The following is a 14,583-nucleotide window of genomic DNA, read 5'->3' on the forward strand; positions in this document are numbered from 1 at the left end:
GATGAAAAAATAAAGAGGGAGATGGAGGAGATGCAAGGAATCTCAGAAGAATAAGGTTTTTTTTTTAAGAGCCCAGTCCTCGGATAACTGTGGTGTGGACAGGACAAATTACAGTCTAAAGGATTTCACAATCTGGACCACCTTGGATTGGGCTTCATGGGCAAACCACAGATCTTACAAAGAACAAACCAAACTGCAGTTTCAACAGCACTTCCCTGAGGAGTTAAATCTTGGCAGGGACTCACAGGACTAAACTCTAATTCTGTTCATCTGCCTGCCTGTTGCACCAGATATAGTCTAATGAATCAAGCGCTTGACCTGTTCGGTGCAGCAGCCATCAACTTGATTGGATTTTAGTTGTTTCCTCTATGCCTTTGATTTTCAAATTCATCTACCTACACTTCCCAAGAAGTATTTATTGCTCAACTTCTATCGGGCGAGGACATAAACATGTGAAGTTCAAGATGTGATGGGATCCTGTGCTCTAATTAATAAAATGTCACAGGCATGGTTCTAGTGTGTTATGAAGGCTGGGAATCAACAGCCACCCTTAGCTATGCCTATATTTCTTTATAGTTAGTGACAACCATTGCTAATAGGCAGAGTGGAGAATGTCAATCTTTCCTTACTGCTGAGCTCTTTGATTGCTCATGGCTTTTTCAGCAAAGGTTTCTTCAGTTGAGAATCCAGGGTGGGCATGGCAACCCACTTTCACTTTTAGTACTTAAACAATATTAACACAGTCTGGAGTCACACATTGGACACTGGCATAGCTGATAAAATACAGGCCTGACATTTCAACAAGGTACAGGGTAAAGCCATTGTGCTTGGTGTTTTATTTTCCATTGGTTCTAGCTGCCTGCTGTACTGAAGACAGTGAGGCATTCTTATTTTCCATTAAACCTATGGCTTGAAGTGGGCAGTGACATTAGATCATAAGAAAGGGCAGTTACAAAGAAACCATAATACCAAAGGCAAGAGTTCTGCTCAGACCCTTCTCACCTCCCTCTGAAAACATCAGTGATGCCCAGAGCCCACTCCTGTTGTCTCTTTGCAAGTTCATCTGGCTAGTTAATGGTTTTAGTCATCAAGGTAAAACCAGCAATACTCATCAGCATACGTCTAGAGATTAACATCATGGGACCAATGCATCTGCTTTCAGAGATGTTCTTCAGAAATAAGGACTTATGTTAAAGAAACGTATCACTGCCATAAGAGACCAAGTGATAAAATCTTAAACTTGGAACACAAACTAGATTTTCTTTACTCACCAAAAATGCTAATCTTTTAATCCAAGTGAACGCTTTCAGATTCCTTAACTGTGAAAGTTTGATATCTTCTGCACTCATCTAAACCTTACCTACCTGATGTAAAGAAGTTTAGGAGTTGCAGAGGCTGTTCATTATCTTTACGAAGCACTTGCTGCAGAAAGAGGAACCAGATGGCAAAATTGACAGTTTGGCACAAATGCTTTCCACCTCATTCTGCTAGATAACAAATTCAAAGTATAATCAAAATGACACTTTGGGCTGGGAGGGGAGTATCAAGCTAACCACTAATATTTGTTCCAGTCAGTTCCAAATAGCAGAAAGTTTTGGGTTGTTTTTTTTCTCCTCTAACACGTTTTTTTTTTCAGAGGACAACACAACTCACCTTGTTCTATGCACAGCAATTTCTCCCAGGAATCTAACTGGGCTTCCTCATATCTTTTTTTTTTTTTTAATTATTTTAGCTGGCAGCTATTTGTGTGTGGGCATTAAACACTTTATTACATGTTATAGAATATCATGTCTGATTTGCTGTAGAGTGGGATTACAAGACCAAACATTTAAGCTAATTACACACCATCTAATAGAAAATGAGATCTGATTGCCTTTCTTAACCACTTATACATACGTATTAGGGGGACATTTCTCGGTGGGGGTGGACCTTGGCTGAGTTTTCCCTGGTCCTGATAGGAATCAGAGCCTGACAATTCACCATCCTCTGTGGAGGAGGAATCAGAGGACTTCTAGATCTTTTAAGCTTTTGCTTCTCCTTTTTAGCGTTTTGCTTTTTTGTTTGCTTAGAGAGCATACTAGCTCCATCACAGCTTTAGTAAGATCTTTTTGCAGCTAGCTTTCCCAAGGGCCTGAACTCCCCCCTCAAGATCTTTGAGTCCTTGCCTTCTGGGTCGCATTTCCCCAGGGAGGGGAAATGCTTCCAGAGTCCTGACCAAATTGGGAAGCAGGGGGCTGTTTGAGCCCTGCTGCTTTTCCCAGGCTACTCAGGACCCATTTTAAGATTTGGGGGGGGGGAGGGAGGGGGGATTCGTGATCCTGGAAGTCTCACTTCCCTGTTCTCCAGGCGTCCCATGGGCCTTACCCCCTAAGTCAGCTGATTGCAGTCCTCTTCATCCTGCCCAGAGACACCTGGTCCATTATTCCCGTGTTAGTTGCAGCTGCTTTGGTGGGTAGGATCCTCATGCCTGATTGACTCAGGGCAAGTCCTGAGGGGGACTGTCCCAGATCACAGCTGGAGCACCGTTTGGATATCATACTGTGCTTTTTTAGGCTTCTTTGTCATTCCTAAAAGGTGCTAAGGAGCTAGCAGGGAGGCGCTGCAGTGGAGGTTCTGGGTGGGTTCTAATACCGGAGTAAAAACTGGCCCGGGGAGAGGAGGGGGATTAAGAGAGAGAACACCGCTCACTGCTGCTTCCAAAAATCAGTTTAAAAAAACAAAACCCTTTTAGGCAGATAAAAGGCAGGAGCACTGAAGCTGCTGTCCACATGCTGCCATGAAGGCAGAGTCTGGGCAGAAGTGTAAGTTTTCAGCAAATCTCCAAATAGTTAAATGTTATGACAAATTCTAGAAGAGAAGACTTTAGAATTATTCAGGTTTTGAAAGCATGGACCCACCAAGAGAATATTTTAGTTCAGATGATGTCTACTTGTTTCTAAATAGACATGAGAATACAATTAAAATTGGAAACTGCCAATTGAGCTGGTGAAGTGAGATTAATGAGCACCTAATTAACTGCCCCTTTCTCCATTCTACTCTGAGCATCCATTCTGGATGGATGGTATTTGAATGTATGTGCAGTTGGGCCCCAATCATGCTTCCACTCAAAACTGATGGCAAAACTCCTATTAAATAGGAGTGGGATTGGGTGACAAATCTGAGGAATTGTCACAGATTGAAGTGTCATTAGAGGAGGTTTTTGGAATTAATTGATAAACTTAACAGTAACAAGTCACCGGGACCAGATGGCATTCACCCAAGAGTTCTGAAAGAACTCAAATGTGAAATTGCAGAACTATTAACTATGGTTTGTAACCTGTCCTTTAAATCAGCTTCTGTACCCAGTGACTGGAAGATAGCTAATGTAACGCCAATATTTAAAAAGGGCTCTACAGGTGATCCTGGCAATTACAGACGTGTAAGTCTAACGCCAGTACCGGGCAAATTAGTTGAAACAATAGTAAAGAATAAAATGGTCAGACACATAGAAGAACATAAATTGTTTGGGAAAAGTCAACATGGTTTCTGTAAAGGGAAATCATGTCTTACTAATCTATTAGAGTTCTTTGAAGGGGCCAACAAACATGTGGACAAGGGGGATCCAGTGGACATAGTGTATTTAGATTTCCAGAAAGCCTTTGACAAGGTCCCTCACCAAAGGCTCTTACGTAGATTAAGTTGTCATGGGATAAGAGGGAATATCCTTTCATGGATTGAGAACTGGTTAAAAGACAGGGAACAAAGGGTAGGAATAAATGGTAAATTTTCAGAATGGAGAGGGTCAGTCAGAATTTTCAGAATGTTCCCCAAGGATCAGTCCTAGGACCAATCCTATTCAACTTATTCATAAATGATATGGAAAAAGGGGTAAACAGTGAGATGGCAAAGTTTGCAGATGATACTAAACTGCTTAAGATACTTAAGACCAAAGCAGATTGTGAAGAACTTCAAAAAGATCTCACAAAACTAAGTGATTGGGCAGCAAAATGACACATGAAATTTAATGTGGATAAATGTAAAGTAATGCACATTGGAAAAAATAACCCCAACTATACATACAATATGATGGAGGCTAATTTAGCTACAACTAATCAGGAAAGAGATCGTGGATAGTTCTCTGAAGACGTCCACGCAGTGTGCAGTGGCAGTCAAAACAAACAGGATGTTAGGAATCATTAAAAATGGGATAGAGAATAAGATGGAGAATATCTTATTGCCCTTATATAAATCCATGGTACACCCACATGCTCAAATAAATTTGTTAGTCTCTAAGGTGCTACAAGTACTCTTGTTCATCTTGAATACTACGTACAGATGTGGTCTCCTCATCTCAAAAAAGATATACTGGCATTAGAAAAGCTTCAGAGAAGGGCATCTAAAATGATTAGGGGTTTGGAACGGGTCCCATATGAGGAGAGATTAAAGAGGCTAGGACTTTTCTGCTTGGGTAATAGGAGACGGGAGTGGGGATATGATAGAGGTATATAAAATCATGAGTGGTGTGGAGAAAGTGAATAAGGAAAAGTTATTTACTTGTTCCCATAATATAAGACCTAGGGGTCACCAAATGAAATTAATGGGCAGCAGGTTTAAAACAAATAAAAGGAAGTTCTTCACACAGCGCACAGTCAACCTTGCCTGAGGAGGTTGTGAAGGGTAGGACTATAACAGGGTTTAAAAGAGAACTAGATAAATTCATGGAGGTTAAGTCCATTAATGACTACTAGCCAGGATGGGTAAGGAATGGTGTCCTAGCTTCTGTTTGTCAGAGGGTGGAGATGGATGGCAGGAGAGAGATCACTTGATCATTACCTGTTAGGTTCACTCCCTCGGGGGCACCTGGCATTGGCCACTGTCAGCAGACAGGATACTGGGCTGGATGGACCTTTGGTCTGACTCAGTATGGCCATTCTTATGTTCTCTGTTATGTAGAATAGATCTTCAAGTAACCAAGGAGTAGATCAGCTCCTTGTATGCCCCTGTGATATGCTGTAGTTCATGAGGAGACTTGCACAAACGTAGCAGTGAGTTAAAAGTTAGGCAGGCAGGGATTGATGTTAATACCAAAATCTGAGAGGTTTTCTTTTCCTCCATTGGTTGAATGTTGAGTTGGGTCTTGTGGGGTATTGGATAGAATGCCTTGAAAAAAGACATGTAAGGAATATTGGGCTGTGTGACTAAACTTATTTTAGCTTTGAGAAAGCTTAAATGTCTTCATTGAATGGGGAGAGGGCAGTAATGAAGTTAAAGTAAGGGGTGTTCTTTCCTCTTTTTGACATTTTAGTGGGATCTCTAGTTTTTAGATTACTTCAAATGATGAGTGGTGTCATCTTACCCCTTATTTCATCCCTCCATTTTTTGTTTGTGAACATTTACTCTAGGCTTTCTATGTATTTCGTTCCCTGTTTCAATTGCATTTGTTTCCTTTTAAAAAAAAATAAACTTGGGGTCTGGAATTCCATTTTAATTTAATTTTACCCATTGTGCTTTTTCATTGGGAACTTGAAGTTCAGGGCTGCGATATTCAGGTGCATGTACAGGGAAGATTTCCATTGGAAGCTCCACTTCTGGCTTAACAACTGGATGGAGACTTGAATTCAACAGACACTATTTTCTAGTCAGATATGTTTGCTGGAAACTAATTAATGTGGCTTTAAGAACACGAGGAAAGGAGATGGTAAAGTCTGCAGTTCTTTTCAAGCTCAAAGGCTCTATTTTTGCTGTTTCCATCCTGACCATCTTTCGCAATGATCCTTGGTATGCTATGCTGGGGATCAAATGAATATTTTTAAACATTCTAGCTTTCTGTGTTTCTTGCTGGTTACGAATAAGATAAATCTGATGGAGGAATGCAGTTTCAATTCTAATGAACAGCATAGCTTTCAGATTGATGTGGCGAATCATGGAAGTTTAATTAAAAACACACTCCTTACAGTGCTGTTTGGGATTTTTAGTTTAAGCAACTAAATTTTAAGTAGTCTTTTGAGAGGATAAACCTAAAATAATCTGACAGAGATTGGCTTTTATATGCATGCAGGGAAAGGCAGCAAGGTTTATTCCTCCTGTTAGAAAGGGGGATGCACTTTAACAGCCTCAGGTAAACACAGAGCTTGTTTTGGGTTTCTTTGATTTTTACGTTTGCAAATGTTTTACTGACCAGTCCTGGATGTTACTGTTAATTTCATGAAGTTGACTGCACTGTAAACATTCAGGGCCATAAGAGACAGGAGATTTGGATGAGTAAAAGTTAATTGAAAGACACTTCACCCTGCTGACTGTGGAAGCCTTTTTCCAAGATTTATTACAGGAATCAGATGAGAATCATTTTTCCTGCAACTCGTCTTGTGTTATTTTTATGGCATATCTGTCTGTGGTTAATTAATATTGTGTTAAAGGATAACTGCAAAATTACCAAAATGCTTTTAACTTCACTGTGTTGTCTTGTTTGAAATAAAACACTTCAAGTGTCTAAGGAGAAAATCTCCCCTTTTCTAATTGTAGTGTTGGCACCTTATTCTTTACAGTAATGATTTAGGTAATTGAGCAAGTCCACTGACAGAAATACATCTTTTTATTAAAAAGTCATTGAATGCATATGTGTGCATAATACTGAAAATACCATAATGAACATATGGGAATATATGTCACTGTTTTGTGGCCGGGGGTTTGTGGGGAGGGGAAAATGTGTTACACTTGTAGATGATATAGTGTGTGTATATATACATAGCTGCTGATACTTGCACTGTAATACATATGTACACTTCCTTTTTTTAAAAAAAGGAATGTTACTTATATACGCAGAACTTGATTTAAAGTGAATTTGTCTGGTTAATCATTTGTACTAATGGGGATTTGAGTAATCTAAGTCTCTAGCCTCTCTTGCCCAAATGACCAGCTCTTTCCCCTTCAGAAAGTATGACAAGTGTTAAATTGTGTTAGTTTTAGCATTTAAACTCTTTAGAATCTTATATGTTATAGCTCCTTTTATTCCAAAGCATTACAAAATTCCAGCAAACGAATATACCAACTATACAGAGCAGTCACTTCCACCTTTGCTGAAATTCAACTGCCCTCTCGAGTGCAATGCACTAGCTGTTTAACAGTGCAGAGTAATAACATTTGTGGAAAGCAAAGAATACTGTATCTGAATGAAGCTACAGGAGGAATTTAGGTATAATGTAATTATCCAAGGCTGAATTTTAATCATATTCCTGGTCTAATACCCCACTCTTGGAAGAGTGCCATCGAACCATCAGTTACGATAAGTGCTGGGGAAATTGGTTTTATATCTCATATCAGAAGATAGAATCTGAAGGATCACTGAATTCTTCCTAATGTTCTGGGTAAGTTCTGACTGGGGGCTGATCTATGCTAGAAAATAAAGTTAACCCAGCTACGTCATAGCTAAGCCAACCTAAGTCCCCAGGGTAGACAGTGCTATGTATCCTACCACCTCTCTGGGAGGTGGAGTATGTATACCGATTGGAGAACCTATTGGCATATCTAGTGTCTACACGGAAGTGCTACAGAAACACAATAGCATTGTAATTGTAGATGAGCCTTCAGTGACAAGTAACAGGGTCAACATCATTTCCAACTAGAAATGGGCCCTATAATACCTGTTTTACTTCCTACAACACACGAGTGTTTCTTGGAACATCTCCGGCAAATACTGATCTGCTCTGACCTTGCAGAATTTGAGAGGGTGGTTGCATGCAACTTCCTATGTGTGCGCACACTCATTTTCCACAGCAATCCCTGCTGCTGACATCACTAATGTTTTCCTTTGTGATATTTGGTGAGTGGTCAGAGCAGTCATTGGTTCATTTTGAGGGAGTTTTATCATAATCCCATTGCAAGGTCTCCTGAATATCAGTATGGGTGTAAACAGTTTTTTTCCAACTGAAAATAGTACAACTAAAGTGTGTATGTTTCTGCTTGTATAATTGGTGTCTCACCTGCAAAACTTCTCCAGATGAAAAAAATGTTGACTACTGGAAATCACATTTTCATTGTAAAAGGAAATTGGTCACAGTATGGAGGGGACAAAGTTAATGTTACCTTTCTAGGCTCCAGGCACATGAGAGACTGGCACAGATCTACTGTGAACAATGTTTAAAATAGCTCCATGTGCTCTCTGGGCACCGTGGGCTGAGTTCCCTGTCAGTGGCATCTGAATACACCCTTGGGCTTAGCTTGACTTTCTCTGGTGAGTCTCATGTACTTTGCTGTGTTGCTTGAGCTTGTCTCCCCCTTGTGGGAGCTCGGGTAATCCACTGGGCTCTGCTAGGTTCCTTCGCTTTAGCTCGCTCTTGGCTGGGCATGGAAAAAAAGTAGCAGCACCCTCAAGCCCACTCACAGGTGTGGCCAAAATGAGCTGTCACTCCCAGCAGATTGGGCCAATCTGTACAGTGTGAACAGGTTTTCTTATGTGCTTTGAGGAGCTAACAATGTTGACATCAAAGTGATAGCTGTGGCATCTGAGTGCCCATTGAAATGAATGGAGCAGATCACATCTCTGAGCTATTGTTTCAGCTTCTGCAATCGCAGGCAGACATCATGTTAAGATTACTTAGCAACCAAAGTAGCTAGACACTTTTTAAAAATAAAAATTAAAAGCTTTAGATTCTACAAAAGAAGGGCAGAAGCATGAAAGAGGTATCTGTGTGCTGTTCTGCTGCCTATCCACTGCATCTGAGCCCTGGGGGAAAGGGTTTCTCCCACTTGAACTAAAGTCTTCAGTCTTGGCTTAATTCCACCATTAATTTCATGTGGACAACATGCCTCTACAGCTTGATTCATCCTCCACCAAGGCATCTCTGCTGAGGTAGGTGCAGTCTTAAGCTGAGTGGATAGTTTTAATCCACAATCAAATTCTAATCACGGGATTGTTTCTTCATTTTAAAGCAGAGCAGACTCTCCAAAAGCCTGTGTGTGTTCTGTATTGCAGACCTGCTTTAATCATAAAACAAGGCATATTTGTCAGATCCGCTTTCTCCAGCGGCTTGGTTGTGCCATCACAGTTCATACTTCTCTTCCCCCATTTCCTAACCTCTTAGGTCCTTAGAGTTTCCTATGGAACTAATTTATTCTGCATCCACTGCAAGGTTAGTGTCAAGTCTGCAGAGTTTCAAGGCTTGAAACCATTATGAGCCATTTGCAAATAATGCTATAATCTTGGATGATTTTTCTGCCTCTTTCCTGCTTCCCAACAAAATCTCAGTTCTTGGGAATCTCTCTTCCTCTCTGCCCCCCGCCCCCCCCACCTTCCCGCACTTGAGAAACAATCTGGTCAACAAAGCATTGCAAAATTGTTCAAATAACTGCCTTTAGCAGTCTTTCCCTGTAGAAAAGAGCTATAGCCAACATGCTCTGCAACAGTGTGCTGCCAACTGGCACAGCGAGGGAAGGATTTACTGTTGCATACAAACATCTAGGCCTAAATCTTCAGAAGTTGGTAGTGGCAGTGGGGGCCCCCAACTTGATATACTTCAAAAGTTGGGGGAAGGACACCTAGGAAGGCTTTCTTCACATGAGCTAGAAATTAACCAAAACAGCACAGTTCTGCAAGCCAGTACTGAGTAATCCTAAAGCCACTGAACTGTGGCGTACACATGGCTCTGGATGTGTGGATTCCTAATGCATACCCAGCACTGTAGTATTGAAGGGCCAAATATGAATAGTAGTGGCATCATGGTTTTGGTTCAGCTGAGACCACTTTCCTCTCTCTCAGGGTGTTGGTTCTGCAAATGGCTCTGGACTGCTTAACCATTATTGTGTGGAAGCCTGTGCACGGAAGTGAATCTTGCATTGTGATCTCAACTCAGGCTCTTGCAGGGAGTTTCAAACCAAGAGCTGATGCCTCTAGAATCATAGAATATCAGGGTTGGAAGGGACCTCAGGAGGTCATCTAGTCCAACTCCCTGCTCAAAGCAGGACCAATCCCCAGACAGATTTTTGCCCAAGATCCCTAAATAGCCCCCTCAAGGATTGAACTCACAACCCTGGGTTTAGCAGGCCAATGTTCAAACCACTGAGCTATCCCTCCCCTCGCCTCCAACACTTTCATTCTAGGCTTTGTTAGCCACAGTGGTCCTGTTGATCATAGTAATGTTGGAGAGGTGAAGAGAGAGATGGTCCTGGAGGTAGCGGAGTCCTCATCCACGGCGCTCATTTGAAAATAAGGGCAGAAACATGAGAGGTATCAGCAGTTCCCGTGTTTGTCCCCTCCATGCTGTTTTCATAGGATCATAAAAATGTAGGGCTGGAAGAGAGCTCAAGGAGTGATCAAGTTCAGCCCCCTGTGCTGAGGCAGGACCAAGTAAACCTAGACCATCTCTGACAAGTTTTGCGACCCTGTATGCTTGTTTACCAATTTTTACCTCTCAGTCAAAAAGGCTGTTACTCAATAAAAATGATCTATCAGTCTACAATGCCAGCATCGCCCAGAGGATAAATTTAGATATCAAAGAAGTCACCAGCTGGATTGTAAAACCAGAGATTGTCCACAGAGCTGGGCTAAATGGACTATAAAACTCTGAGCTGCGCAATAAGCAGAGTGCTGGAATGCTGCTGTCTGGCATCTCCAGTGACATTTTGTGTGCCAGTAGTTCAGGCACGGTCAAAAGCCTGGGGTGAAGAGCAGGAGGAAAATGAGATTTAGAGCTTTAAAATTCTGCATTTTGAAACAGTTGCTGATTGCTGGCTTGTTTATGTACGTAGTTTTTATTTGAGTTTAATTAGAAAATAGCTTTGACCCATTCATTGGACAAAGTAAACCATTTCCTTTCTTAAATATGATGTAAGGCCTTGTGGTGTTTGATCCAATAATCATACGATATAATATTCTTTTGTGATAAATATAAATTGTCCCTCTAAATGAGGCTATTTGGCAATTCTTGTGTAAAGGTGAAAAGATTTTTATGCCATGATTACAAAGGTTAAACAGGCACTCACACCAGAAATAGAGTGAGCAAACTTAAATCAGTTAGTCCTGATAATACACTTCTGCTGTTGGTCCAAAAGGCTGTCAGTCAACTGCACCATTCCACCTTCCTTTTATGTTTTGACACCCTGCTCCTTCTCCTAGCCTAGATTCTAGTTTAGGCCCCGATTCTGCCAGCTACTCCATGCTGGTAGATCCCTATTGACTTCAGTAGGGCTCTGCCTGCCTCTCGCGCCCGCGCCACCCCCCCCCCCCCCCCGGCATTCTTTGCAGGATCAGGATCTAGGTGGGCATATTTCTTTCTTTTAAGTACTTCATACACGTTTTGAAAATTGCCCCTGCCTGAAGAAATACAAAAGATGCTTTGCTTTAAAAGCAGAACTAAAACACTTGCAAACTGGAGAAGCAGTAGAAATATGCCCTTCGTTTTCAGTGCGTCAGCTACCACAAGCCACGTTGGAGGCTGAAATACTGTGTGTTTGTTCCTGCTGGTTTTTGCTTGCATTTGTGGGTTACTGTTGTGAAAGAAGCAGAGTTCTTGAGCTATAGTCAATTTGCATTTGCTCCTGGCCTTATTACAGATGTAAGTCAGATGTGTTCTGCACTAACAAACATTCTCATTAATTCTAAAATCACCCCACTATAAATCAATATGTAACAGTATGCTGTAAAATATTGGTTTTATCTTCACAGAAGGGGTGTGTGTGTGTGATGGGGACTTTCATGAATTATGACCTTCATGCCCAAGCAGGGATGTAAAACCTACTGTTCTATTTCTGCCCATATTCAATAATATCTTAGTTTTTGTGTATGATGACCTTGGGGACATTGTAGCAGTCACTTCTCTTTTGGATGAGGCAGGCAAAGGCAGATGAGCAGGTAAAGTTTTTGCACGGACATTTTTTAAGCTGAATTCATAATTTACAGCAGTCTTAGGCCTGAAGCAACTATACATAGAGGATATCTATAAGCCTGTGTAATCCTGGTGTTTCCTAAGTGGTGGTTGACTGTAACTCCCACACCCTAAATTACTTGGAAAGCATTGAAATACCAAAGTGCGCTCCTCTCAAATGGTTTAAGACTTTTTGTACTCTTGACTGTGTTTTTGGGGAGGAAATAGCTTACTCAAATGAACAGCTGTGCAGTATATTTCCAGCTACTCAAACAACTTGAACTGTTTTCTTAAGTCATTTATACTCTTTACAATATTTGATATTATTTAAATGGAAAACAAGGAAAATTGAAGGGTCTTTGTAACAGTTTGCCACCAAGATGAACACTCTCCTATGTACCCCACAATGGTGATCAGTACACTCAAAGCACCTGTTGTGGGTGGGTGAAACTTGCACCATCAAGTTGGTTATCAATTTCTTCTCCTCCCAAAGTGCTAGAAGATGGGCTCATTCTCTCTCGGGCTTCCTGACAGTGGCTGTCCTCTATCCCAGTCCCCACTTTTACTATTTATTAAAAGGAATTATTCAACATACAAATCTAGTCCAAGTCAAACACGTAGTTTATGGGCCTTTCTGGGGCAGGTAAAATGGCAATTAACAGAGCAGAGAGAGACTTGGAGGAGCAAATAGTCAAAAGAACAAATAAGGAAAAAGATGGGTGGCAGTGTGGACTGTTCAAACCTTCTGGTAAAAGATAGTACGATGACAAGAGGGAAGAGATGGTGATGAAAAGATTAGACACATGGAGAGGTTTTCGTGTGAAGAGAGTGATAAGGTTGGGCCTGTTTAGTTTAGAGAGGAGACAAAAAGGGAAATACATGCTGGTGATATACAAAGTACCACCTGGTTTAGAAAAGCTGGGCACTCCTGTTTGCCCTTCCCTATGGTACAAGAACAAAAGGACAGCCGATGAATTTAAAAAGCAACAAATCTTGAAGTAAGTTAATTAGCAGAAGATCTCATTGGGAGGAGGGAGAGAAAACTTGGTAGGGTTTAAAAAGGGCTGAGAAGGGGTGAGATCCTCCTCCCAGTTCTAGCCTCTTTATGCTGGATAAAAGGACCAGTATGGTATAAATGAGTCCTAAAAAACCCATCTCCTGCCAAAGGAGGATTCCTCCTGAGCAAGCACTGAAGAAGCCAGCCTTAAGGCTGCCCTCAGAGGACCCCTCACAAGGTGTGGGAGGCATGGTGCTCGGGGCAGGGATGCAGCCCTGCAGAGATTCTGGGTAGTGCTGAAGCCCAAGGAAGCTGATGTAATTTAGACAGACCCCCCCCCCCCCCCCCCCAGGATTGTCTGTATTAGTTTGGGGACCTCTCCAGACCCACAAAACAGCCCAGGATAGGGAGGTGCAAAGATGACATAAAACCACTTAATGACACAACCTGTGCTGCGAGTTCTGTGCTGCACTTCTTAGAGGTGTAGCCCCAAGTCTCACCCTTGGTATTTATGCTGTTCTTAAGATCATCCACAATTATAAAATATGTGTAAAATATAACTCGGGATTGGGAGCATAAGCCAACTTCTCACGCTGGTCAGGAAACTGAATTTCCACTATTTGAGAAATTCTAACATTTCAAAACTTGTTTTCATTCTGAATTGGAAGGAAAAATCAAAATTCAAAATTTTTCACATAAACAAAATTCTGAAAAATTTAGAGTTGGAAACATTGAAACATTTAATTTTGGTAATGTTGAAACAAATATATATATATATATATATATATATATATATATATATATATATATATATATATATATATATATATCATACATAACTATAATGCAGTTAATAGAACATAGAGATATAACTAAATGAATTGAAAATATAAATTTGAAATGAAATATTTCTGCCTTATCAAAATGAGTCTCAGATTGTATCAAAATCAACACATTCACCTTAAGTGCTTTGATTTTGATGAAACTGCATTTTCCATTGGAAAACTGTTCTGCCAAAAATCTTGACCAGATGTACCAACCACAAACTGTCTGGAGTTAGGTAGAAACTTCCTCTGCTGGCAGATTAATCCATCATTCTCCTTTTGGCATATTCTGCACCATGCTCTGAAGCATCTGGTATCTAGATGGACCACAGGTCTAGTTTAGTATAATTTCTATGTTCTTTTGGGACAAGAAGCTATGTAGGTTCTTGGATATTGTGATGAAGAGCACAGTATACAATTTTATTTTGGATATATTATCCACCAATGTAATTAGTGATGCACTTTAAAGTAGTATTGAAAAGACTGGCATGAAGGAATTAATAGCACCAGAAGAAGAAAACAGTGATTTCTGAGCTATGCATTTTTTAATTGCTCACTGCTTATGGGATTTTAATTCTGTGCACTAATGGGAAAGAACATTTCAAAAAAATGCAAGTCACTTTGCCAGATTGAATTAAGAAGCTAAATGTTGGGAAAGAACATAATATTAAGAGTTGTATTCCATGTAATTTCCCTCATGGCAGTTCTACAAAAGTTTTAAGATTCCAGTTCAGGCCTTCCAAAAATTTTTTTCCAGTTATGCTGGAGGTTTATAGTTCTGTGTTGGTTTCCACCTGAGATGTTTTCTTAGTGCAGACAAAAAAAGCAAAAAAGAGATTGACCAAACAAACCCTCTGCTGCTAGAAAGCCCCCTACAAAAGTATATTCTGTCTGCTGAACGGGTACCAAGACAGCACAATGAGAG

General features: G+C 40.7%; 1 protein-coding gene across 8 annotated transcripts in view; it reads left to right on the forward strand.

Annotated features, from left to right (window-relative positions):
* Positions 1-14,583, forward strand: part of RMDN3 (regulator of microtubule dynamics 3) — a 103,422-nt gene that overhangs the window by 62,431 nt on the left and 26,408 nt on the right. For 6 of the 8 annotated variants that reach the window (XM_042849484.2, XM_042849483.2, XM_042849481.2 and 3 more), the window contains one exon: positions 1-6,495. The exons of the other annotated variants lie outside the window; for them this stretch is intronic. In XM_042849484.2, coding sequence (XP_042705418.2) covers positions 1-54 — 54 coding nt within the window. In that variant the 3' untranslated portion in view covers positions 55-6,495. Of the gene's footprint in view, positions 6,496-14,583 lie in introns of those variants that run through there. 8 annotated transcript variants of the gene reach the window in all.

This window comes from Chrysemys picta, chromosome 4 (genome assembly GCF_011386835.1).
Source record: "Chrysemys picta bellii isolate R12L10 chromosome 4, ASM1138683v2, whole genome shotgun sequence".
Classification (NCBI taxonomy): Eukaryota; Metazoa; Chordata; order Testudines; family Emydidae; genus Chrysemys; species Chrysemys picta.